The sequence below is a fragment of the Notolepis coatsorum genome (genome assembly GCF_963971535.1).
Source record: "Notolepis coatsorum genome assembly, chromosome: 8".
Classification (NCBI taxonomy): Eukaryota; Metazoa; Chordata; class Actinopteri; order Aulopiformes; family Paralepididae; genus Notolepis; species Notolepis coatsorum.
Window position 1 is genome coordinate 146,730,359 of NC_140172.1, and position 24,261 is coordinate 146,754,619.

The window sequence follows — 24,261 nt, forward strand, 5'->3', positions numbered from 1 at the left end:
TATTGTGATGTTTCTTCTTGACTTGTTCAGCCCATGGGGGCATTACAGTACCTTGTGATTTCGGGCTTTACAAATAAATTTGATTCATGATTTGATGGTGTATATATATATGTATATTGCCAGTTAGGGTACCATATGTATACTGCACCTGTGTATAGCCTACTGTATATTTTACTTACTCATAGTATATATTCAGATTCTAAGTGTCATTGACCATATTTATTGTAACGTATAATATAACTGATAGGCAACTTTGTTTACTTGCTCATATTCAGAGTTAATTATATTGTTTACACTGCTTATTTGTATCTCTACTATAATTCTATTACCTATATTTATGTCTTCTACTATTACCCTGCCCATACCTGTACCTCCCCTCCCCCATGCTGCTATGCTGCCTGCATTTCCCCAAGGGGATCAATAAAGGAATATCTTATCTTATCTATTTATAGAACTCCTCACCATACTATACAAATTAACATTAATTAAAAAATAGTCATGAATTGAAAACATTTGGGTCAACAAAGTAGTCCCTGAACATGAACAGACTATATAGTTGATAAAACTTCACAGTGGCCTTATTCCAGTATGTATCCTTGAAGGCACATTTCTCAAGAACTTGCCAACGTTTTGATATTCAGCAGAACAATATTTCACCCACGCTTCTCTTTCCAACAGCAGATAAAACTCCGTCTGGGGCTCAGCGCAGCTAAACACATTAGAACGGGCCACATTTTATCTCAGAGATGTAGAATATCTATCATAGTGACGAGGCTGTTTACTTACAGGGCTTCCTTCAGCAAAGCAGTAAGTCACTTTAGGCTGCAGGTCGGGTATGTTGAGAGACGGGGCGATTTTGCTGGGGAACCTCAGCCGTGACCTGATACATGAGAGAGAGAAACAAACAAACAGTCGCGACGAGCAAAAACACTTGAATTGTTCTTAACACTAGCACAGCCGACAAGGGGTCACATGACCCCTAGGCATTTTCAATAAAATGTGTATCCTCGTCACTCGGTCGAGCTCCAGCTCTGTCACTCAATGACTTTTCCTAAAAGTACCCGTTTTATCTGGCATGGTTTCTGACATTTCAAAATGACTTCAGGAAAATGGAATTAGAACGATATTTCAGCTATTTCGGCTGAACGGCCACCACCCCCCCTCCCTTTCACGCTCTCCCTCCCTTTCTCTCCCTCCCTCTTTCTCCCTCTCTCTATACCTCCCTCTCAGTTCCTCCCTTTCTCCTTCTCCCTCCCTGACCCTCCCTCCCTTCTCTCCCTCCCATCTCCATTCTAAAGGCTGTGGGGTCATCTGACCCGTTCCCGGCGGGAATTAGTGTCATTTTCTCCATGGCTGTGCTAGGTGTTAAGCTGGCAAGCACAGGTCTCAAGGTCCACCAGTGTATCTGGTTGGTTGTCATCCTGAAACAACTTCTTTGCTACTGTGAGAGATAATACCCCCTTCCCCCCTCTCTCTTTGATCGACCCATCTTTCCTTCCTTTCCCACCTTTCCATAATTATATCCCCAAAGATGTCACATTCCTTTGACCCCCACCGTTTACAGTTTGTATAAAGTATAAAGATTAGGGATGTTCGATATTGGTTTTACCGATACACCGATATTGTCCAACTCTTAATTTCTGATACCGATATCAACCGATATATGCACGGTTTCCCCTCCAAAAAACTGAATAATTTCAGGTAATTAACATTACATATCTCTTGTCGTGGAATTAACACAACATTATGCATACTTTTGACAATAAATCAAATCAGAATTAGTTCTTACTTGCTTGCCTGGGTAAATAAAGGTTAAATACATGTACAAAATTATACATATATTATTTTTTTTGAAAACCGATACCGATCATTTCCGATATCATGTTTTAATGCCAATATCGGCCGATAATATCGGACATCCCTAATAAAGATGGTTCAAGATCCAGTGAGGAGTCCCCCTTCCCTGCTGTCCTATCTAGCCACCTCGTGGAGACTCATCCAGCCTAACTCTGACTATTTTGTATTGATACTTTGATCGAGTTAATAAACCGTCGTATTAACCAGGTCTCTGGTTCGATTACTCTCACCCAACCAAACATTGGAGTGAACATTGAACATCATTTTCAGATTCTGGGTGTGCTTGTTATTAGGGTTAGGGTGAGAGTAATCGATTACTTGAGTAGTCGCCATTTCAACTCAACTCGTGTGGTTTTAAGGGTGCTCGATTAAAAAATATTATATATATATATTAGGGATGCTCGATATTGGCTTTTTTACCGATACAGATATACCGATATTGTCCAACTCTTAATTTCCGATACCGATATCAACCGATACCGATATATGCAGAGTCCCCCCCCCCCCCCGCCCCCCCCCAAAACGGAATAATTTCAGGTAATTAACATATCTCTTGTTGTGGAATTAACACAACATTATGCATACTTTTGACAATAAATAAAATCAGAATTTGTTCTTACTTGCTTGCCTGGGTAAATAAAGGTTATAGAAATGTAATGTTAAATGTAATGTTTAAATTTTTTTTTAAACCGATACAGATATTTTCCAATATCACATTTTAATGCCAATATCGGTAGGCCGATAATATCGGACATCCCTAATATATATATATATTTGGTTACCACGAAATTGCTTTGCCACTGAAACAGAAATCTCGCTCTGAAATCCCACATGGTGCGAGGAAGACCACGACTGGAAGCTGTGGAGCGTGGAGAGTTAACGTTTTATATCCAGCCTCTTTGCTAGCGTTACCATGAAAGGTTTGTTGCACAGCTAGCTTAGCGTTATCTAAAAGAAAAAAGATAAAAACAGCGAGTTTCTGCATTTCCAAATTGTGCAAACAACATGTCGCCCACTTTGCGTAGCGCTCATAGATTATTTATACGGACACGCCGTTCCATGAGCGGAGAGACCTGCAGCATCCAAAAAGGCTGTGAAAGCTCATCACAGACAGAGTTTTTTCCCCTCAGCCGCCAGGCTGATCGATACCTCAGGCCCCCCCCCCCCCCCCCCCGCCCCCAAGTGACACTGGCAAAAATACTGCACTGGGACTGACCTGGTACTTTACACTTTATACACGTTATATATATATTTATTCAAATTATTAATCCTTCACTGCACTGTCTTTGTCCTGTGTCTGTTGTTGCTGTTATTATGTGAAAAAAATATTCAATCTGAATCTGAGCAGACAGAGTGGAGGTAATGTAATTATTACAAATGGTAACCGACTGTTTTGACTGACGACATGCATTAACACTTTGATCGCCATGGTTCAAATTCATAATTTACCATCCCTAGCCATCTCTATTTGTCTATGGAGAAGTTCCCCTTCTTTGCAGGGCTATAACTTTTTAAATTCTATTGCTAAATTGCCATTATTATGGCCCATTCAATGTCCTATATCCATTGTTCAGGGTGTAGCAACGATATACTTTTTCATTCACATATTCATACTAAAATATGGTCTAAAGTATAAGTATGTTTTTATCGTTTTCTGCAGCTTTCTCCAGAACTTGATTTATAGCTCCAAATGCATTATATTGATGAACAAATACGGTTTGGTAGCGATCGTTGCCAGATGAAAAATTTCAACTGGAGGTACTTCTAGAAGTTACTACGTATCATCTGATATTGACCGGATGGGCGAGGGGGCGTTTATAATTCCGTGGGCAACGTTATACCATTCATCTAGTGTGGGTCATATGATCATCAGATCAGTTAGTATAGAATAAGTTAGAAAATAACGCTGGATCTTACCGTATGTTCCTCGCGCCGTTGGACGATCAGCGTGGAGTAGACAGTTTTCGATTATGGGATGTTGATCCTGATGAACCATTTCCAGGTTGTATAATACTATATACGTCCAAATAACGTTGTTTATTGAGTTAGGGCGAGCGATTGATTATCCAGTGTGTTGAGATGGAGTCCGGCTACCGATCGCGAGTGCCCGGACGGATTATGGATGAGCACTTCCTGTTTGGCGCGCCCCTCCCTCTTGGCCAACCAGATGGCGCTCTTGAACCGTTAGACAGTTGAGTGGAGCTCACCAGTACATCTCATGTCTCCGGAGGATTTTTGAATTATTGATATCAAAGACGAGTTACGGCGTCTTCGGCAGAATGAGCATGGCGAGGAATGACGTCTAAACACGTCATCGGCGATTAAAGTGTTAAGCATCGGGTATATTGCTGTGCAATGTTATGTCTGGGGATGGAGACGTAATGGAATCGGTAGCGTGTGAGTGAGTGAGTGAGTGAGTGAGTGAGTGAGTGAGTGAGTGAGTGAGTGAGTGAGTGAGTGAGTGTTCAAGTTCTTTATTTGTCAAATACACAATAATACAGGGGCATTGCAGGTAATAACATGTTTGTGTTTGGAGCTCAGACTCAACGGTGCAGAATTAAGAAACTTCACGCATTAGCTCATTATTGCTGCTGCCGCGTTCTTTAAAGGAACACGCCAACATTTTGGGGAATTAACTTACCGTCTAGTGCCGGCGGACAGTGGCGGTTAGCCTAGGCATTGTCCAACTAACACCTCTCTCGAAGGCTAACCGGCACTGTCCGCTTCCATTCATTGTGCTAAGCTAGGCTAACGTGCAGCCAGATAGCTTTCTACTGAACGCACAAAGAGGAAACTGGTATCTATCTTCTTGTCTCTCTCTGGAGAAGACGGTATTTACTCCAGTAATTCATGCGAGTACTTGATCTGGGAAAACATCACTCGTGCCCATCCCTGCTTGTTATTTTCTTCCAGGTAATACTGTACTTGTGCTGTATGATGACAATACAATATAATCTAATCCAGCGGTTCTCAAACTACAGGTCGTGACCCAAAGTGGGGTCACGGGTAGGTGACAGTGGGGTATATAGAAACAATTCCATTGCTTTTGTTGATAATATTCATTCATTTCATTGATAACATAGTGCTGTAATTTAATTTTCGAAACAACGTGTGCTTTTATTTTGATATTCCTATTTTTCAAATTACGCGATACATTAAGTGTGGGGTTGCTAAATAAAATTTGTCAATGGTCTCCAACTACACACCCTCAAGACCCCTACGCTCTGCATCTTCTGGCCGCCTCAGACCTACTCCTATCCGAGCTCCGGGAGGGTCGTCAAAGAGAAGCCGCCTATTCTCAGTCCTTGCCCCACAATGGTGGAATGAACTACCCACCCCAGTTAGGACAGCCGAAACCCGTCCAATCTTTCGCCCGTCGACTAAAAACGCACTTCTTCAACCATTATCTGAAATAATGATTTTTTTTTTAAATCTAACCCCAACTAACCTTACTGTCATGCACATGTCCTAATAAACTAACCTACACTGTAACACGCAACACTTTGATGAACATTGTTACTCAGCTGATAGAGTTGTGCCCTTCCTGATGACTTGTCCTACAGAACTTGTAAGTCGCTTTGGATAAAAGCGTCAGCTAAAGAAGTCAAAATGACACCAGTAGTTACAGACAGGGGCCATCTCTGGTAAGGGCGAGAAGTAAAGTGGGGTCCTTTAACCGAGCGCTGACCTCAGCCCCCTGTTGTCCGCCGCTCTCCCGTCGCTGTCCGCCTCCAGGTCGTCTGTGGGACTCATGGGCTCCGAGCGGGGGAAGGCCGTCTTCAGCGTGTCCAAAGCGTTCCCCACCATCTGCAGAATCAGAATCAGAGGTCTTTCTTGCCTCTAACTAAGTTTGCACATACAAGGGCAATTTGTTTTGCTTCGGTGCTACATTCACAGATAATTACGGTAGAATAAAATAAAATGGAATATATAAACTCAATTAAAATAAAAGTACAATCGAATATAATATAATAATAAAATAGGACAGGGCTGTACAATTGTGCACAACGTGGACCCTATGATTTAACCCTTGTACTACCACACTACAGAAGGTTAACCCTTTCACTACCACACTACAGACGGCTCCGTTTTACTGACTTTAGACACTTTAACACTACATTATATTGATCTATTATTAAAGAGATTTGCACTACATTCATACCTCATTTGCACCTTACCCTAAGTTTTGTGCCTCATTTCTGCATTGTACCTCACTGTTAATAATTTTACTCTGTATTGTATATTGTATATTGAATATTCCTCATTACTTACTTTTTTACTTACTCTTACTTACTTTTTTTTACTGTATGAAGCACACTCAGGGGCTCATACAGAAACAAGCATTTCATCGTAAAATATCTGTATTTTATTGTGACAAATAATAAAGAAACTTGACACTTTAACTCTCTGACCTTGTCGATCCTCGAAGCAAAAGGCTTCTTCTCAAAGGACAGACCCGCCTCCGCGTTGAGAGACAGAAACTCCCGCACCTCCTCGCTGCCAGCCGTCTCAGGGACACTGCTCAGTTGCTGGGGATGAGAGATAATAATAATAATAACTTTATTTGTATAGCACTTTTCATACAGAAGTTGCAGTTCAAAGTGCTTCACAACAGTAAAAAAAAAAATACAGGCATAAGCGAGCATAAAAAAGATAGAGAGGTAGCAAGGTAATGTAAATCACAGTGTTTCACATTAGGATCTAGCATCCAAATAGGCTTATCTGTTTACAGTTTCATACAGTAATACAAATAATTTAAATAGAATAGACGGAGTAAAGAAAGTGCGGTTTGATTCAGTTTAAAAATAAGCAATAAAATAGATAATAAAATAGAACAGACATAAAATAGTTACAACATACAACAGGGTATCTAACATACAACAGAGCAGTGCATCAGTTTTGAATTACAACAGAGCAGCGCTCTTAAAATTACAGTGCATAGGAGGTAGTGAAATAACATTTGCATAGAACAGACGTGAATTTTATAGGAAGTGTATAAAAGTAGGCAGGGTAAGAAAAGTGCAGGTATAGTACAATTTGTGTCAGGATGTCCCTGATGTTTCATTTAAATGCCTGAGCAAAGAAATAGGTTTTAAGCTGTCTTTTAAAGATGTCTAGCGAGTTGGCTTCCCTGATGTTTTTGGACAGTTTGTTCCATAGTTTTTGGGGCGTAGTTGATAAAGGCTGCATCACTGATCCTCTTTTGACTGTTTCTGGGAGCCTCTAGTAGTCCAGCAGCTGATGATCACAGTGTTCTTGCTGGCCTGTAATTTATTAGAGTGTTGGCGATGTAGCTAGGTCCCTGTACATTTAGAGCTTTGTATGTAAGGAGAAGGACCTTGAAGTCAATTCAAAATGTTACAGGAAGCCAGCGGAGAACAGCTAAGACTGGACTGGAGATATAACTAAAGTGCTGCACACATCATCTGGTGGAATGAATTTACGGTTTCAATTTCACCACATACTTTAAGGAACGTGTCCAGCTGGCCTCTCCGAGCGTCCGCCTTCTCCAGGTCGGTGTTGCCGAACGAGAGGTCAGGGAACAGCCTCTTTGGGCCTTTGATGTCTGGAATTTATAACAAGCAGGTAGTTCATAAATAATAAGTGAAACGCTGACTGACAATCTATGTAATGTATTTTTAAATACAATAGCGGGCAGACAACTCCTTTATTGTGGGGGGGGGGGCACACAAAAGAGAAGGTTCTTTATTGAGACAGTAGGAAGGCTGAGAGGGAGACAGAGTAGAGGAGACACAGGGGAGAAGGTTCTTTATTGAGACAGTAGGATGGCTGAGAGGGAGACAGAGTAGAGGAGAGACAGGAGAGAAGGTTCTTTATTGAGACAGTAGGAAGGCTGAGAGGGAGACAGAGTAGAGGAGACAGGAAAGAGGGTTCTTTATTGAGACAGTAGGAAGGCTGAGAGGGAGACAGAGTAGAGGAGACACAGGAGAAAAGGTTCTAGTGGGACTCTCTCTGGACTCTATCAGTCTATGCATATTGAATAGTGTATTGAAGTAGTAAAGCTCCTCTTACTCTTTATGATCTTCTTGAGCTCTGGGTTCTCCTCCAGGCGAGTCTGCAGGCTGAGGAACTCGCTGTATCGTCGGTTGACAGTGTGATGTGCCACAGGCTGCAGGTCAACCACTGTCTCGTACTGTGAAGCAAAACATGTTGGAGTGGAGAGCAAATCAGTATCAGCAAAAAACAATAGTCATTCAAATTGTCAAACACATGTGCACGTTACTTGTTTATTGTTTATGTCGCTCTATTGGTTGGACTCTTATTATTATTACTTGTATTATGCACATCGTTGCGGGCGAGACCCGCCGCATTTCACTGTATACCTGTATGGCGTGACAAATAAAACTCTTGTATCTTGTATCACGTGTAGGGGGAGAGAGGTTCAGCTATGCAGACCAATGGATGTTAAGACTTTTAGAAAAAACTGTTAAAACTACAGCTAAATCTACAGTTAAAACTACAGCTAAACTAGTTAGAACTACAGTTAAAACTACAGTTAGAACTGCAGTTGGAACTAGTCAAAACTACAGCTAGAACTACAGTTAAAACTAGTTAGAGCTATAGTTAGAACTAGTTAAAATTACAGTTAAAACTAGTTAGAACTACAGTTAGAACTACAGTTAAAACTACAGTTAAAACTAGTTAGAACTACAGGTAGAACTTATAAGGGGACCCTGCTTTTCTTTATCATAAATCGACCAATAGAGACCGTATTAGATCCCCATGTGGGGTATCATTGGAAAGCCACACTCATTGGCTACAAAAATGTTTGAGATCGCCAAATTGGCAGAGCTAGAGCCCCGGGAGTCGGGGGTGCTAATGTGTACTTTGGCACATGCCTCACATATCGGCATGTAACTCGAGAACTGCTGAACAGATTTTGTCACCTGAAAGGGCAATCGACAGGCAACAAATATGGCTTTAATTCTATCCATATATTGTATTAAAAGAAATGCACACCCGAGCCGCTAGAGGTCGGCAAAGTGGCACATCGTGAATCATCCTCAAGATGGCCCACATGTGGGCCCTTGAATGTTAACACTTTAACTGCCGGGAAACGCTTTACAGTGTCATTCCCGGCCATGCTCAAGTTGCCGAAGGACGCTTTACAGCGTCTTTAATATCAATATTTCAAAAATCTGTGATCGGATTCATATTTCCCCTCCGCTGGCCTGAGATCCACCAGGAGGACCCACTGAGCTCTCTGGCGGTTCAGGATCGCCATCTGGTGGCCGATCGGCGCAATCGCCAAACAGGAAGTGCTGTGGAGGTTGTGCTGGTCGGCCATATTACTTCCGGGCACTCGGTTTGGCTGCCGGCACTCTGGCTCGTCACAATATAATAGCGATCCATTGCCAATAACTCGATAAACAACATGATTGACGTATATAGTATTATACAAGCTGGAAATGGTTCATCAGGATAAACATCCCATAATCGAAAACGGTCTACACCACGCTGATCGTCCAACGGCGCGAGGAAGATCCGGTAAGATTTAGCGTTATCTTTGATCGTGTTCCATATAAACTGTTATGATGAACATATGACCCACACTAGATGAATGATATAACGCTGCCCACGGAATTATAAACGATCCCCCGCCCATCCGGTCATCATCAGATCATACGTAGATCATTCTAGAAGTACGTCCAATTAAAAAAAATTATATCGCCCCGATTGCCATCAAACTGTATTTCATCATCAATATAATGCATTTGGGGCTATAGATCACGTTCTGGAGAAAGCTGCAGAAAGAGATGAAAACATACTTATACATTAGACCATACTTTACTATGAATATGTGAATGAAAAAGTTTAACGTTGCTACACAATGAACAATACATATAGGACTTTGAATGGGCCCTAATAATGGCAATGTAGCAATAGAATTTAAAAAGTTATAGCCATGCAAAGAAGGGGTACTTCTCCATAGACAAATAGAGCCGGCAACCTATGGTATATAATGAATTTAGCCTTAGGCAATCAAAGTTTTAAGTTAATGTGTTTTTCTTAATCCAAGAGTAAAGACTGTAACCCTATAAAAACAGCAGTCAAAAGTGTATATTTTCATTTTTACCAATGTTTTATAAGATTTACCCAAAATATGAATTTATCGGAAAAATGCTAATTATATCTCTTTATCGTAAAACCGTGAAGAAATGACTAAATCCAGATTTAACACTGCCATTGGAAAGAGGAGCCTTTTCCCTACCCATAGATATATGATTTGGCCATAATAAGGTCAAGGTCAAGTTCAAGGTCAAATATGAATTTATAATTAAAATTAATTATAATTTATTACTCCATCTACAAATCCTTCTGTTTAATCATCTTCCCTATATTCATATTTTGTACACTTGATCTCAAGAAGGTGCTGAATGAGCTCAGTGAGCGAAATCAATAGCTCCTCAATGTTTTCATGGTGTTATTCACCGGCATGATGCAAAATAAAATCATAATTTATATTTTATATTTGTATTACAATTTACTCAAGCCTAGTAACAGACACAATATTTCTGACACTGGGAATACATACCCCCAGGTCCCTAGATGTTCCTAGATACTAAGAACATGCCAATTTACCTTGTAGAAGTGGAGCAATCTTCCATTTACTTAGGCATGTACCTTTAGGCAAAATCTCTGAAAATAGGGCTACAGCTTAACAGGTTGTGATCTTGTGTGGTTGTGATCTTGTGTGGTTGTGATCTTGTGTAGTTGTGCTCTTGTGTGGTTGTGATCTTGTGTGGTTGTGCTCTTGTGTGGTTGTGCTCTTGTGTGGTTGTGCTCTTGTGTGGTTGTGCTCTTGTGTGGTTGTGATCTTGTGTGGTTGTGATCTTGTGTGGCTGTGTGGCTGTGATCTTGTGTGGCTGTGATCTTGTGTGATTGTGTGGTTGTGATATTGTGTGGCTGTGATCTTGTGTGATTGTGTGGTTGTGATATTGTGTGGCTGTGATCTTGTGTGATTGTGATATTGTGTGGCTGTGATCTTGTGTGATTGTGTGGTTGTGATATTGTGTGGCTGTGATCTTGTGTGATTGTGTGGTTGTGATATTGTGTGGCTGTGATCTTGTGTGATTGTGTGGTTGTGATCTTGTGTGATTGTGTGGTTGTGATCTTGGGCTCTACAAAGAGGGGCTCTTTAGCCTCGAGGTCGGAGGTCGTCACCTTTATAATGTAGAGAGTGTAGGGATGTGTGCTCGTGCCGCGGTGGTCCTTGGCGGTGACCGTGCCAGCGATGTGCACGTTGCGGATGCCGACGGGCGCAACGAAATTGTTGGGCGACTCCAGGATGTAGGGGGGGAGGAGACACAGCCCTCTGGGAGTGCAAGCCGGGGGCAACTCCAGGATGTAGGGGGGGAGACACAGCCCTCTGGGAGGGCAAGCCGGGGGCAACTCCAGGCGGCCGTAGGGGGGCAGACACAGCCCTCTGGGAGGGCAAGCCGGGGGCAACTCTTGGGCCATGCTCGCCGGCCACTGGGACTCCTCGCACACGCCCACCTTGTGACCGCGGGCCAGCAGGGGACCGAAACAGCCGGAAGGCTCGTCCATGAAATTCATCCCGGCGGCGCAGAAGGTCGGGGGAGCACAGTTGCAGAAGCCGTCCGCCTGGTCGTCCTCCGAGTCCGTGTGGGTGATGAGGAACTCGGCCGACAGCTGCTTGGACTCGGGAGAGAGGCGCTCGGCGTCGGACTCCGGAGTCTCATAGAAGCAGTTGGCTCTGGGCGACGGCAGACCTACGTGGCAACTCGGTCCTACAGCGGTCAGGCTCACCATGCTGTCCTGCGAGGGCTCTTTGGTCAAAGCCCGACTGTGGCTGTAGAGCTCGGCCAGGTGAGAGAGGCTCTCGCCGGTGAAGCCCGGTCCATCCGAGGAGGCAGAGCGGCAGCTGGACCAGGAGTCTCGCGGGACCTGACCTCTGTACAGAGTGGCTCCGGAGAGGTCGTCCACGTCGCCGGTCTCGGGCGGCTCCCGCGCCTTGGTGAATACGTCCACGGTGGTCTGGTTGAGCCAGTCGGGGTCCGACACCCGGCTGACGAGAGGCAACAGCACGTTGCACGTGATGAGCTCCGCCACCATGTGGACCCCGGTCCTGCTCTCCATGTTAGGGTACGGCACGAGCGCGTTCAGGATGACGTTCACCAGGGCCCTGGAGTAGCTCAGCTCGGTGGCCGCGCTGCTTAAGGCCGGGTGAGGGGCACCCGCCTGGCTGTAGAGCTCCCAGAGGCTGCCGTCGTCGTCGCTCAGCGACAGCCCGGCCTCCGCCTGCACCTCTCTGGCCGTCAGGTAGCTCTGTAGGTGGCAGCCGTACAGCTCCAGAGCTCTCTGGACCAGAGCCTTCCGGTCCACGCGGCGCGCGCGCTCCTTCAGGTCCATCACCGACTCCAGCATGGAGTCCCGCACCACCTGCTCGAACTCCCCCTCCTCCCGCACCTCCGCCTCCTCCCACTCCCCCTCCCCCTCCTCCAGCAGAGTGCGGTACCACGAGGACACAAAGTCGCGCGTCGCCTTGTGGACCGCGTTGTGGATCTCGTGATCCAACCGCCACTCGCTCTCGCCGGGGGAGTGGGGACGCGGCGGCTGCCGGTCGCCGCCGAGCGGGAGGAAGTGCTCGAGGTGCAGGAGGCTGTTGGCGTCGAGGGCGGCGCGGGAGCCCAGCCAGCCGCCGAGGACCACCAGGAAGCTGGTGAAGATGCAGAGGAGCCAGACGTTCACCAGGAGGTGGAAGAGGACGAGCCAGGCCACCAGAGCGCCGAACCCCAACAGCTTGCGCTGCCCTAGGCGCTCGGAGAGGCGCCAGTGGCTACTAGCGGGGCTCTTGGAGGAGGACGGCATTCCGGTTTCAGCGTGGCGTCGGGTCCTGAAAAAGCACAGCCGGGAACAATTTGTGCAAAGTTATTTTTTTTTGTGAATCCACATTCGCATTTAAAATTATACATCTCTGATCTCTCTAGAATCTAGCATTTAAATTCTAGATATTAGCACTCAAGGTAGCACTCAACACTTTGATGAACATTGTTACTCAGCTGATCGAGTTGTGCCCTTCCTGATGACTTGTCGTACAGAACTTGTAAGTCGCTTTGGATAAAAGCGTTCAGCTAAATGACTAAATGTAAATGTTCACATCTGATTAGCACTACACTCCTACTAATTTGTATATTTTGTACCCAGTTTAATCACCTGGGCCCAGGAGTTCAAAACTTGTAATCCCTATCCGATTGGATCAGATTTGTATTAATTCCTTTCAACTCATGATGAATTGAAAATGGGGGACCCTGATGTAAACAAGACGAAAGTCTCTCTCTGGTCTGCATCCCCTTAACAATTGTGTGTATTGAGCCGTACTGTACTGTACCCATTCTTCAATCTGTTAATTAAAATGTTCAATCAATCAATAGGGATTAAATGTTTTGAACTCCTGGGCCCGGTACTTTGTATATTGGTGTTGCACTTTACTGTTACATTTGCACTCCGGTTGGATGCCAAACCTCTTTCCGTTGTATTGTACTTGTGCTGTCATCACATTTGAATCTAATCGAATATAATAAAACTGTTTCCAAATTGTCAACAAAAACAACCATGAAACCAGCGTTCTAGAACGGACTACATTTGACTTCCTGTCGGTTGTATGATGTTGGCGAACACTGCAACGGGAAATCAACTGTAGTCCAAGCGGTTTCCTAGCAACGCATCAAACATGATGTGTGGAAACGTCTTCAGATGGTTTCAGTGGAACTGTGTGTGTGCTGCTAGGGAACAGCATGGACTCTGAATCAGTGCAGGAATCAGTGTTGGAGAGTTGCTGCAGGGCTTTCCCTGAACACTATGACAACACACCAGCGCCACCATGTGTTTAAAAAAAAATTATAATAATATATATATTTCTTTTTTTTTAAGTTTACATTTTTCTTTCAGTGAAAGCTTGGGGTCAGCTTGGAAACAGACGCATCATTGTCTAATATGTGATTGGCTGGTCCTCTGTGTGCATGTGTGTGTGTTTTTTCATGTTCAACGTTAAACTATTGTCGAACCTTATACACTGTACTTAAATAAATAACTTGTGTTTGCTATTTTATTGAAATTATGTTTTTAAGTTGCAGGAAATTACAGCAAACGTCTTTCTTTATTACAAATAATTTTGCCTCCTAGACCACCCCCTAGTTGGGCACCATCTTGTTTGAAAATCCTGGGGAAAGCCCTGAGTTTCACTACTGTACATACATGTAATTAAACTAGTAGTTTAACTTCACTTGACATTTTGCAGTAGCTTGCTGGTAGTTCACCTAAATTCAAATGTGCATAGTGATCCTAGTTCTTAGATACTTTCTTCCTATTTTGAGGTGTAGTTAACTACTGGAACTACAAACTATTATGTCTATAAAAGGAACTATAAAAGGCTGCTCATGTCTTATAAATGAGATTATACTAAGCCGACAGGCCTGTTAGCTGGTAAATGGTATAATTAAATGGGTGCATGTTTTTGTTGACTTTTTTTTTTTTACTTTGACCAGTCAGCTGGTTCTTTTTCGCGTTTATCGCTTTTTTTCTGGTCAAGCATGACCGACAGAAACAGGTTGAATGGGGGTATAGATGGGGGGAAAGACACTCTGAGAAAGTACGGCTTGTCCGGGAGTCGAACTCGTGTACCCCAGATCCGTGACGCGCACGGTTGTCCCCGACGCCGAAATAGCGTTCGAGGTACGCAGTGAGCTACTGGAGCTCCCCTTTTGTTGACTGTTTTAACTGCTGAGGTTGTGAAAGGCACATAAAAAGAAAGCCGACGCTTCTTGCAGAGTTGTAGTCGAGTCACCAAATCTCGAGTCCGAGTCCAAGTCCGAGTCACCAAAGAGCCCGGGTCGAGTCACCATTACCCTAATCTACTACTGTATGTACTATGTTACTATAGTTCTATACTACCTACTATGCTAAATGTCTATACTACTATACTATCTATACCTATATACTACTATGCATATACTATGTACTAGGCTATGTCTATAGTATACTACTATCTAGTACTACTGTATGTACTATGCTACTATAACTATATACTACTACTGTTACAAAGGATCAGATTAAACCGAATATATATATTTATTGATTGATATATATTGCATAGTATTTGTATATCGTTTGATATCCCTTGTATATTCCTTGTACATATACACGGAATGTCCCTTTAGCCTAGTACAGACCATAATATTTCATTCTCCTATTGGACAGCGGTCCACAGGCGCCAGGGCCGTGCCTCCAGAGTCAGGTTCAAAGCCACCGTCAAGACATGTCTGTGCATGCCCGGCCTTGCCCAGGGATACAAGACAGAAATGAGGTTGGCACTAGATTGTTCGCCGTGCATATAAATATGGCGCAGGTGAATACAGAAGTAGAGTTACCCAATAAGTTGAAGCCTCACCCACGATACAACGTGCGGTGAAGTATGGCCTGTTTGGCCCCAAATAGAGCATTGAGACCGCGTGCGAATTAATAACTGAATTGTCAGAGTTTGGCGCTATACCGTCGAGTGCGACATATTTCTATTAAGTCAGTAATAGTCTATTTGTGTATAGTGTATCGTGCGGCTAAAGTTCTACAGTGACCAGCATCACCAACGCTTCCTCGTACCAGCTAGAGTGCTTATCCAGGCTGGGCTGCTTTCATGGCGCTTTCACCCGAGGAGACCTAGACGAGAACCGTGTGGACATTGGATTAATCTACCCGACGACTACATAGCCCTTTGCGGCTGGATTATATTTGTTTTGGTCCTGTGATTTATGGAGCGGAGAATCGCTGACGCCTACACGTGTGGGATTTACCCTGTGAGGAGCCAAGTCGAGTCTGCGCCTCAGAGAGCCTGAGGCCGGCTAGCTTTCTTCACTGTGGAGCTACAGTCTACGGAGAACAGCTGTATTCGTCTGTGGATCAAGAGACTATTGCACCGTCTCCTGTACTTGGAGTCTCCTTAGTCATCGTTGACCAGACTCTCTACTACCGACAGATCCTCTACCCCTGCTGGCTTACAACCGGGGGGACCCTTCCAGTATCTCCCGCTATATATTACTAGTGTACCATAGATATAATTCCCTAAGATTCAGGTTGTATAATTACCTCCTGCGTAACCAGAGAATGGACATTCATTATTGATTTGCCTACGCACATTCCTTTGCCTTATAAGCGCATCCAAAGTATAATAGAGAAGTATATTATGTACCTTTTGCTGCAATAAATACTTGATTACACCTTGGTGTGGAACCGATTCATTGTGGGAAGTGTTCATCATATTTATATATCATGTACTGTATGGCCAGTAATTAAAGTACATAAAGCGGTAGTGGTTTAATGATACCATACTTATCAATACAGTCAGGGAATTGTACCCCTCAGTTACAATTGGTCCTTCGAGCCGGAGGGTAACTAGTGTAATATTAATATAGTGGTATTAATATTGACATGGCCTATGATGAACACTCCACAAAACGGTTCTCCTAAAGTAGATCGCCCGCAGCGTAGACGGCAGACACCTCAGTACTTAGAGGATTACGTTGCCAATATACTACCTAGCTTTCTACAGACGGTAAACGCGGAAAAAGTAGATAGTAAAATTATGTCCGACCCTATCGACCAGGCTACCCCGCCAATAGAGGCCCTAGTGGGTTCTAACGTAACTGACCAAGCTCACGGTAGGGACCAGGAGGGACCCGACATGACTTTACCCCCCGCTAAGACCGAAGAAGTAGTCCCCGGAGAGCTCCAGGATAAAGACAGCTCTCCAGGGATGGAACTCTACCCGCTACAAGAAGAGGAGAGCACCCCGGAGATGGATCTCCAGGACTCGCCACAGGAGAACAGATCTCCAACGAGTACTGCCAGGAGCGGATCACCTCAACCAGCGTCTTCCCCCAGCGAGGCGGACAAGATGCTGGCACAGGCATTCCTCGCCAGCCTAGCAGCCTCAACAGAGCGCGATCGACTCCAAGCACAGACGCTTAGTGAGCGCGAACATTCTTCCATGGAAAGAGAACGCCTTCAGGCGCAGCAACGGAGCGACGAAGATCGTATACGTCTAGAGATTAGACGCCTTCAGACGGAAGAGAATATGGTAAGGGTCGGGCCGAAGCCCAGCGCGCCGCTGCCGGTGCCCAAAGAGAAGCAGAGCGCGACCTCGCTCTCACCAAGCGCGAAGCCGAGCGCGACCGATTACAAGCGCAGATAATGGAGCAGCTGATCACCAGGGCAACACCCCCTCCCTCCGCACGGGGTTCCAGGGCCTCGTCAAGACAAGGGTCAAGGGCACCCTCCCCTACCCGATCAAGCGACCCTGAGCCCGACCACCAGAGAGAGCCTATACCCCCCTCCGAACCCCTTCCCCGACCGGTCCAAGTGAGACCCAGCTACAAGGAAGAAACGGTCTACACCGCGGAGAGGCTAAATAGACGACTACAGGATCTAGAGGACCTGCCAGAGGAAGAAGAAGAGGGAGAGGAGGAGAGTCAAGCCCGACAGCAGCACAGTACTCCACAGGACCAGGAGGTCCAGTACAGCCCAGGCTCTACCCCCGCGGCTCTGCGCTACAGACCCCCGACTCAATTCACGGGTGAGCTTGACGCACGACCAGCCCCGAGGAACAGCACCTGGATACGCGGGCCATGGTACCCAGCAGGTACCAGCCCACCAAGAGGCGTAAGAGGAGACTCGCCTAGGAGGCCTCTCTTCCAACGCTCACCGATGTGCCAGCCATCCATGGCATCATACATTGGCACACCGACGTTTCCGGACTTCACCCACGAGAACAGAGCACAGTACACGGAGCTACGAATGTGCTTAGAGACAATGATGTCCGATGTAGCTGATGAACCGTACAAGTATGCTATCCTACTGAAGCACCTCAAGGTGCCCCGAGCGCACAATATAGCGCTGGCCTATGCCACCTCTACTACCCCATACACAGCGGCTCTAGCAGCACTCGACCAAAGATATGGACGCATATGGGACTACGTAATACAAGAGATAAGGCATATTGACCGCCTACCCCCAGCCACAGACAATCGCTCACTAGATGACCTGTCTATCAAGGTACAATCCCTGGTAGGGATGCTGGGGGCGCAAAGAGAAAAGGGTATGCACGAACTGTACGCAAACTCTAATGTCGAGAGGATTTTGGAGAAGCTTCCGCCCGCCCGACAAGAGCGCTTCAGGCGGCAAAGAGACCACCGTGATCCTAACGGTCCCGAGCCATCCCTCCTAGACCGAGCCGACTTCCTGGCGAGAGAAGTCAACAGCCTACGGTTGGATACGTTCATGCGGAGCACCCCAAGCTCCAGAGAGGGACCTAGGAGAGCAAACGATGGCCGAAGATTGGTGACCGTCATGCACCAATCAGAATCAGTACCGAGCAGCAAGAACCACAGTACCCCCTCGATGAAAGAGAAGTGGAAGATGGTGTGCCCGTACTGCGAAAAGGAACACTGGTTGTCACAATGTGACACGTTCAAGAAGATGACCGCTGACGAGGTGAGTCAATGGATAAAGTCCAACCGACGCTGTTACCGATGTGCGCGCAGTCACATGGCAGCCGATTGCCGCTTAAAGAAGAGGTGTAATCGGTGTGACGGAGCCCACCTAGATGTCCTACACGACAGTAACAGAAGAAAGCCTGCACCCTCAAGCAGCACAAAGGCAAGTGTTATGTACATTGACCCCGCCAGCAGCGGGGGCGCCCGGGTGCTCTTAAAGCTGGTCCGCGTAACACTGAGTTACCAAGACAAGGTCATGGACACTTACGCCGTCCTTGACGACGGGTCAGAGAAGACCCTTCTCCTCGCGTCCGCTGCGGCCCAGCTGGGGCTGCGGGGGAGCGAAAACCAGATGACGATTCGGACAATAAGAAGAGATCTAAAGACGATAAAGGGCGAGAATGTCTCCTTCACTATCGCAGCAAGCGGGCAGCCAGAGAGACGGTATAGGATTACTAACGCTTTCACCAGCCAAGAAATAGGCCTGTCGCAGTACACCTACCCCATCGCCAAGCTGATGGATAAATATGTGCACCTGCGTCAACTACCTATACCGCTCATAGACGGTGCAACCCCGACCCTGCTGATCGGCTCCGACCATGCAGACCTCATCGTCCCGATTGACCGGGTCCACACAGGGCCCAGAGGCTGTCCTGCAGCAGTCGAGACCCGCCTAGGATGGACATTACAAGGCCCCCTCGCTAAGTCTCTTAACCGAACAGCAGCCACTAACTGCCTCCACTCCAAAGTGACAGAAGAAGACACCACCCTCCTACAGCATGTCGAGAGGCTATGGACACTAGAGACAATGCCCTTTAAGAACGAAAAGAAAGACATTCGTTCCAAGGAAGACATTTACGCTATAGCCCTCCTCGAGCAGGGGACAAAGAGAGTCAAAGTCAACGGAGTGATGAGATACGCAACTCCACTCCTGAGGCGAGAGGGTATGCCTACCTTCCACGCCCCAAAAGAAGCGACGGAGCGGTATCTATTGAACACAGAGCGGCGCCTAGCCAGAGACCCCGCTCAAGAGACTGTGTACCGCGCTGAGATTAACAAGCTAATCACAGCGGGACACAAAGAAAATTGACATTAAAGAGGCCGATCAGACGACCGAATCATGGTACGTGCCGCACCACAAAGTCCACCACAACGGCAAGGATCGTATTGTGTTCAACTGCAGCTACCAGATCGGATCACAAAATCTGAATAAAGAGCTCTTGCCCGGCCCAACACTCGGCCCCTCTCTACTAGGCGTGTTACTACGTTTCCGCCAAGACAAGGTGGCCATCAGCGGCGACATCAAAGGGATGTTCCTGCAGGTGAGACTAGTGGAGGAGGACAAGCCCCTGCTGCGGTTCCTATGGAGAGAGAGGATCGGGGATGAGCAACCAGCCATCTATCAATGGGAAGTCCTCCCTTTCGGAACCACATGCAGCCCATGCTGTGCTACGTTTGCACTGCAAAAACACGTCGCAGAGGACCCAGCAGCTGATGAAGAGGTCCGACAAAGTGTAGGAAATAGTTTCTACGTGGACAACTGTCTGCAAAGCGTCTCGACGCCAGAAGAAGCCGAGGCCCTTCTACTCAAGCTCCGCGCCTCCCTGATCAAAGGCGGCTTTGATCTCAGGCAGTGGGCCAGCAGCGACCCGCAAGTATTGCGCAGCCTCTCCCCCGAGGACAAGGCAGCAAGCAGCGAGACCTGGATGGCGACCATCCCAGGAGAAGCCCAAGAAATGACATTAGGACTAGTCTGGCGCTTCAAAACAGACTCGCTCCATTATAAACACACACCCCTGACCAAGGAGCAGGGAAGGTCGACTGCACTACCGACCACCAGACGGAGTGTATACAGAACACTCGCCAGACAATATGACCCGTTGGGATGTATTCTACCTTACACCACCAGGGCAAAGATGATTGTAAGAGCGTTATGGGACAAGGACCAGGGCTGGGACGACCCCATACCCGAACACCTTGCATCCACATGGAGAGAGTGGGAGACGGAACTCAGCTCACTCCCAGGTGTCAACATACGCCGCAGCTACTTCCCACCCACAGTGAGGCCGGAGACGTGCCAGATGGACCTGCACGTCTTCAGCGACGCCTCCGAAGTAGCCTACGGTTCGGTGGCCTACTTGCGTGCCCGAGAGGAGGGAGGAGAAATACATACTGCTTTCATCCTGGCTCGCTCAAGAATAGCCCCACGAAAGCAACAATCTATCCCGCGTCTAGAGCTCTGCGCAGCCCTAGCAGGAGCGCAACTCGCCACGTTAATCCAACGTGAACTCACCATTCCGGTGCAAAGAACAATCTTGTGGTCAGACTCCACGACAGTACTCACATGGATCCGCTCTGATTCGTGCAGATACAAGGTCTTCGTGGGAGTCAGAGTCACAGAGATTCAAGATTTAACCGAAGTAGCAAGCTGGAGGTATGTGGACACAAAACACAACCCAGCTGACGTCATCACCCGGGGAATGTCCCTGGATGACCTCACCCGTCACAACCTATACAGTGACGGGCCAGAGTTCCTCAAGCTCCCGGAAGAAGAGTGGCCTACACCCACCCCACGGGAAGCGAGTAAAGAGGAGGCCGAAAACAAGAAATCTATGTTCTGTGGATTGAACACACTCGTCTCCACAGACCCCGACATAGACGATTGCCTCACCCTAGAGAGTGCGCAGCTAAAGACATTCCTGTGGCACCACCCAGAGGTTCAGCTCACTACTGACATTACAGCAGCTGACTACGAAGAAGCAGAACTTCTTCTACTACAACGAGCCCAGAGAGACTCGTTCCCCGATGAGCTAGATTGTCTACAGGGAGCAAAGCCCGTCCCATCAGACAGCAGACTGCTCCACCTAGCCCCCGAGAGCGACGCCCATGGTCTCATCAGAGTGGGTGGTCGTCTGCGGAGAGCTCCAGACTTACCGGATGACGTCAAGTACCCGATAGTCTTAAACAGCCGACACAAGGTCACAGAGCTGATCATAAAGAAATACGACGAGGATGTGCATCACGCCGGGGCAGAGAGAGTCTTCGCGGAGATCAGACGTCGTTATTGGATACTGCAAGGGAGAGAAGCAGTGCGGCGCTTCCAGCGAACCTGTCTAGACTGTCGTAAGTGGCGAGCGCAGCCCAGTATACCCCGGATGGCTGACCTACCTCCCTGTCGCCTCCGACTCGGCGACAAGCCTTTTCACTCCACCGGTATGGACTGTTTCGGCCCGCTGTATATAAAGAAAGGAAGAGGAACCGAGAAGCGGTGGGGTATTGTATTCAAATGCATGACCACCCGAGCGATGCATATAGAACTCCTTCCAACCATGAGCACAGACTCATTCCTTATGGCCTTCCGAAGATTCACATCGCGGAAAGGCAAACCGTCTATATTATTGTCTGATCACGGGACAAACTTCAAAGGTGGAGAAAGAGAGCTGAGAGAGAGCTTCCAAGCTATGGGCCCAGAACTTAAGACCCACCTCGCTCCATCCCAGATTGACTTCCAGTTTAATCCCCCGAACGCACCTCACTTCGGTGGAACTTGGGAACGAGAAGTACGTTCAATAAAGACAGCCCTGTACGCCGTGCTTGGGGCCCAGACCGTGGCGGAAGAAGTCCTAATGACAGTCCTCACGGAGATCGAGGGAGTATTGAACTCAAAGCCCCTCGGTTACGTCTCAAGTGATGTAGCAGATGTCGACCCAGTCACCCCCAACACACTCTTGATGGGGCGGCTGGACCCCGCGCTACCACAGACAATGTACAGGCCTGAAGAAGCGAACGGCCGAAGAATGTGGAGGTACAGTCAAGTATTGGCTGACAAGTTTTGGAACAGCTTCCTACTCCATTATCTACCGTCTCTACAGACCCGCCAGAAATGGGTGAAAGAGAGAGACAATTTGACCAAGGAACAGTCATCATGATTATCGACCAGTCACTACCCCGAGCTATGTGGCCGGCTGGCCGCGTAAGCAAAGTGATCACCGGTGCCGACGGAAAGGTCCGAGCAGCCGAAGTGCTCGTCCAAGGACGGATCTACACCCGACCCGTGGCGAGGCTAATAGAACTGCCAAGGCTCCCCGATACTATCGATGACGACCATGACCCCATGACTTTGTGAACTGCCCGACCCTCACAACAGACATTGAGTAGTGGACAGTGCGGTTAATCTGTCTCTGCTTAGCTAATTAGGTGGGACTAATTAGGAGGCGGCTGTTACAAAGGATCAGATTAAACCGAATATATATATTTATTGATTGATATATATTGCATAGTATTTGTATATCGTTTGATATCCCTTGTATATTCCTTGTACATATACACGGAATGTCCCTTTAGCCTAGTACAGACGATAATATTTCATTCTCCTATTGGACAGCGGTCCACAGGCGCCGGGGCCGTGCCTCCAGAGTCAGGTTCAAAGCCACCGTCAAGACATGTCTGTGCATGCCCGGCCTTGCCCAGGGATACGAGACAGAAATGAGGTTGGCACTAGATTGTTCGCCGTGCATATAAATATGGCGCAGGTGAATACAGAAGTAGAGTTACCCAATAAGTTGAAGCCTCACCCACGATACAACGTGCGGTGAAGTATGGCCTGTTTGGCCCCAAATAGAGCATTGAGACCGCGTGCGAATTAATAACTGAATTGTCAGAGTTTGGCGCTATACCGTCGAGTGCGACATATTTCTATTAAGTCAGTAATAGTCTATTTGTGTATAGTGTATCGTGCGGCTAAAGTTCTACAGTGACCAGCATCACCAACGCTTCCTCGTACCAGCTAGAGTGCTTATCCAGGCTGGGCTGCTTTCATGGCGCTTTCACCCGAGGAGACCTAGACGAGAACCGTGTGGACATGTACACTGGATTAATCTACCCGACGACTACATAGCCCTTTGCGGCTGGATTATATTTGTTTTGGTCCTGTGATTTATGGAGCGGAGAATCGCCGACGCCTACACGTGTGGGATTTACCCTGTGAGGAGCCAAGTCGAGTCTGCGCCTCAGAGAGCCTGAGGCCGGCTAGCTTTCTTCACTGTGGAGCTACAGTCTACGGAGAACAGCTGTATTCGTCTGTGGATCAAGAGACTATTGCACCGTCTCCTGTACTTGGAGTCTCCTTAGTCATCGTTGACCAGACTCTCTACTACCGACAGATCCTCTACCCCTGCTGGCTTACAACCGGGGGGACCCTTCCAGTATCTCCCGCTATATATTACTAGTGTACCATAGATATAATTCCCTAAGATTCAGGTTGTATAATTACCTCCTGCGTAACCAGAGAATGGACATTCATTATTGATTTGCCTACGCACATTCCTTTGCCTTATAAGCGCATCCAAAGTATAATAGAGAAGTATATTATGTACCTTTTGCTGCAATAAATACTTGATTACACCTTGGTGTGGAACCGATTCATTGTGGGAAGTGTTCATCATATTTATATATCATGTACTGTATGGCCAGTAATTAAAGTACATAAAGCGGTAGTGGTTTAATGATACCATACTTATCAATACAGTCAGGGAATTGTACCCCTCAGTTACAACTACCTACTATGCTAAATATGTCTATACTACTATACTACTACCTAATATGCGACTATCCCTATACTAATGTTACTATGTCCATATACTACTACAATGCCTATACTACTGTCAACTATGCTAATGTATATATACTACTATACCTATACTACTACCTAATGTGCTAATATATATACTACAATCGACTATGTAGTATACCTATACTATTACCTAATGTGATATGTCTATAATACTAACTACCATGCCAATATATATGTCTATAGGCCTACTACTATGCACTCTGCACTGCTAGACGAACAACATCCCTTACCCTTCCTGCTGAC

The 24,261-nt window shown here is 46.5% G+C and overlaps 1 protein-coding gene across 1 annotated transcript in view; it reads right to left on the minus strand.

The window, feature by feature from the left end:
• snx19a (sorting nexin 19a) overlaps positions 1-12,711 on the minus strand; it is a gene marked incomplete at both ends in the record, with an annotated part of 217,180 nt that extends 204,469 nt beyond the window's left edge. Inside the window, 6 exons of the mRNA XM_084320595.1 lie at positions 787-880; positions 5,546-5,664; positions 6,270-6,386; positions 7,323-7,423; positions 7,891-8,011; positions 11,005-12,711. Of these exons, the coding sequence (XP_084176721.1) occupies positions 787-880; positions 5,546-5,664; positions 6,270-6,386; positions 7,323-7,423; positions 7,891-8,011; positions 11,005-12,711 (2,259 nt within the window). The remainder of the gene's footprint in view (positions 1-786; positions 881-5,545; positions 5,665-6,269; positions 6,387-7,322; positions 7,424-7,890; positions 8,012-11,004) is intronic.
• Between the last annotated feature and the right edge of the window lie 11,550 nt (positions 12,712-24,261).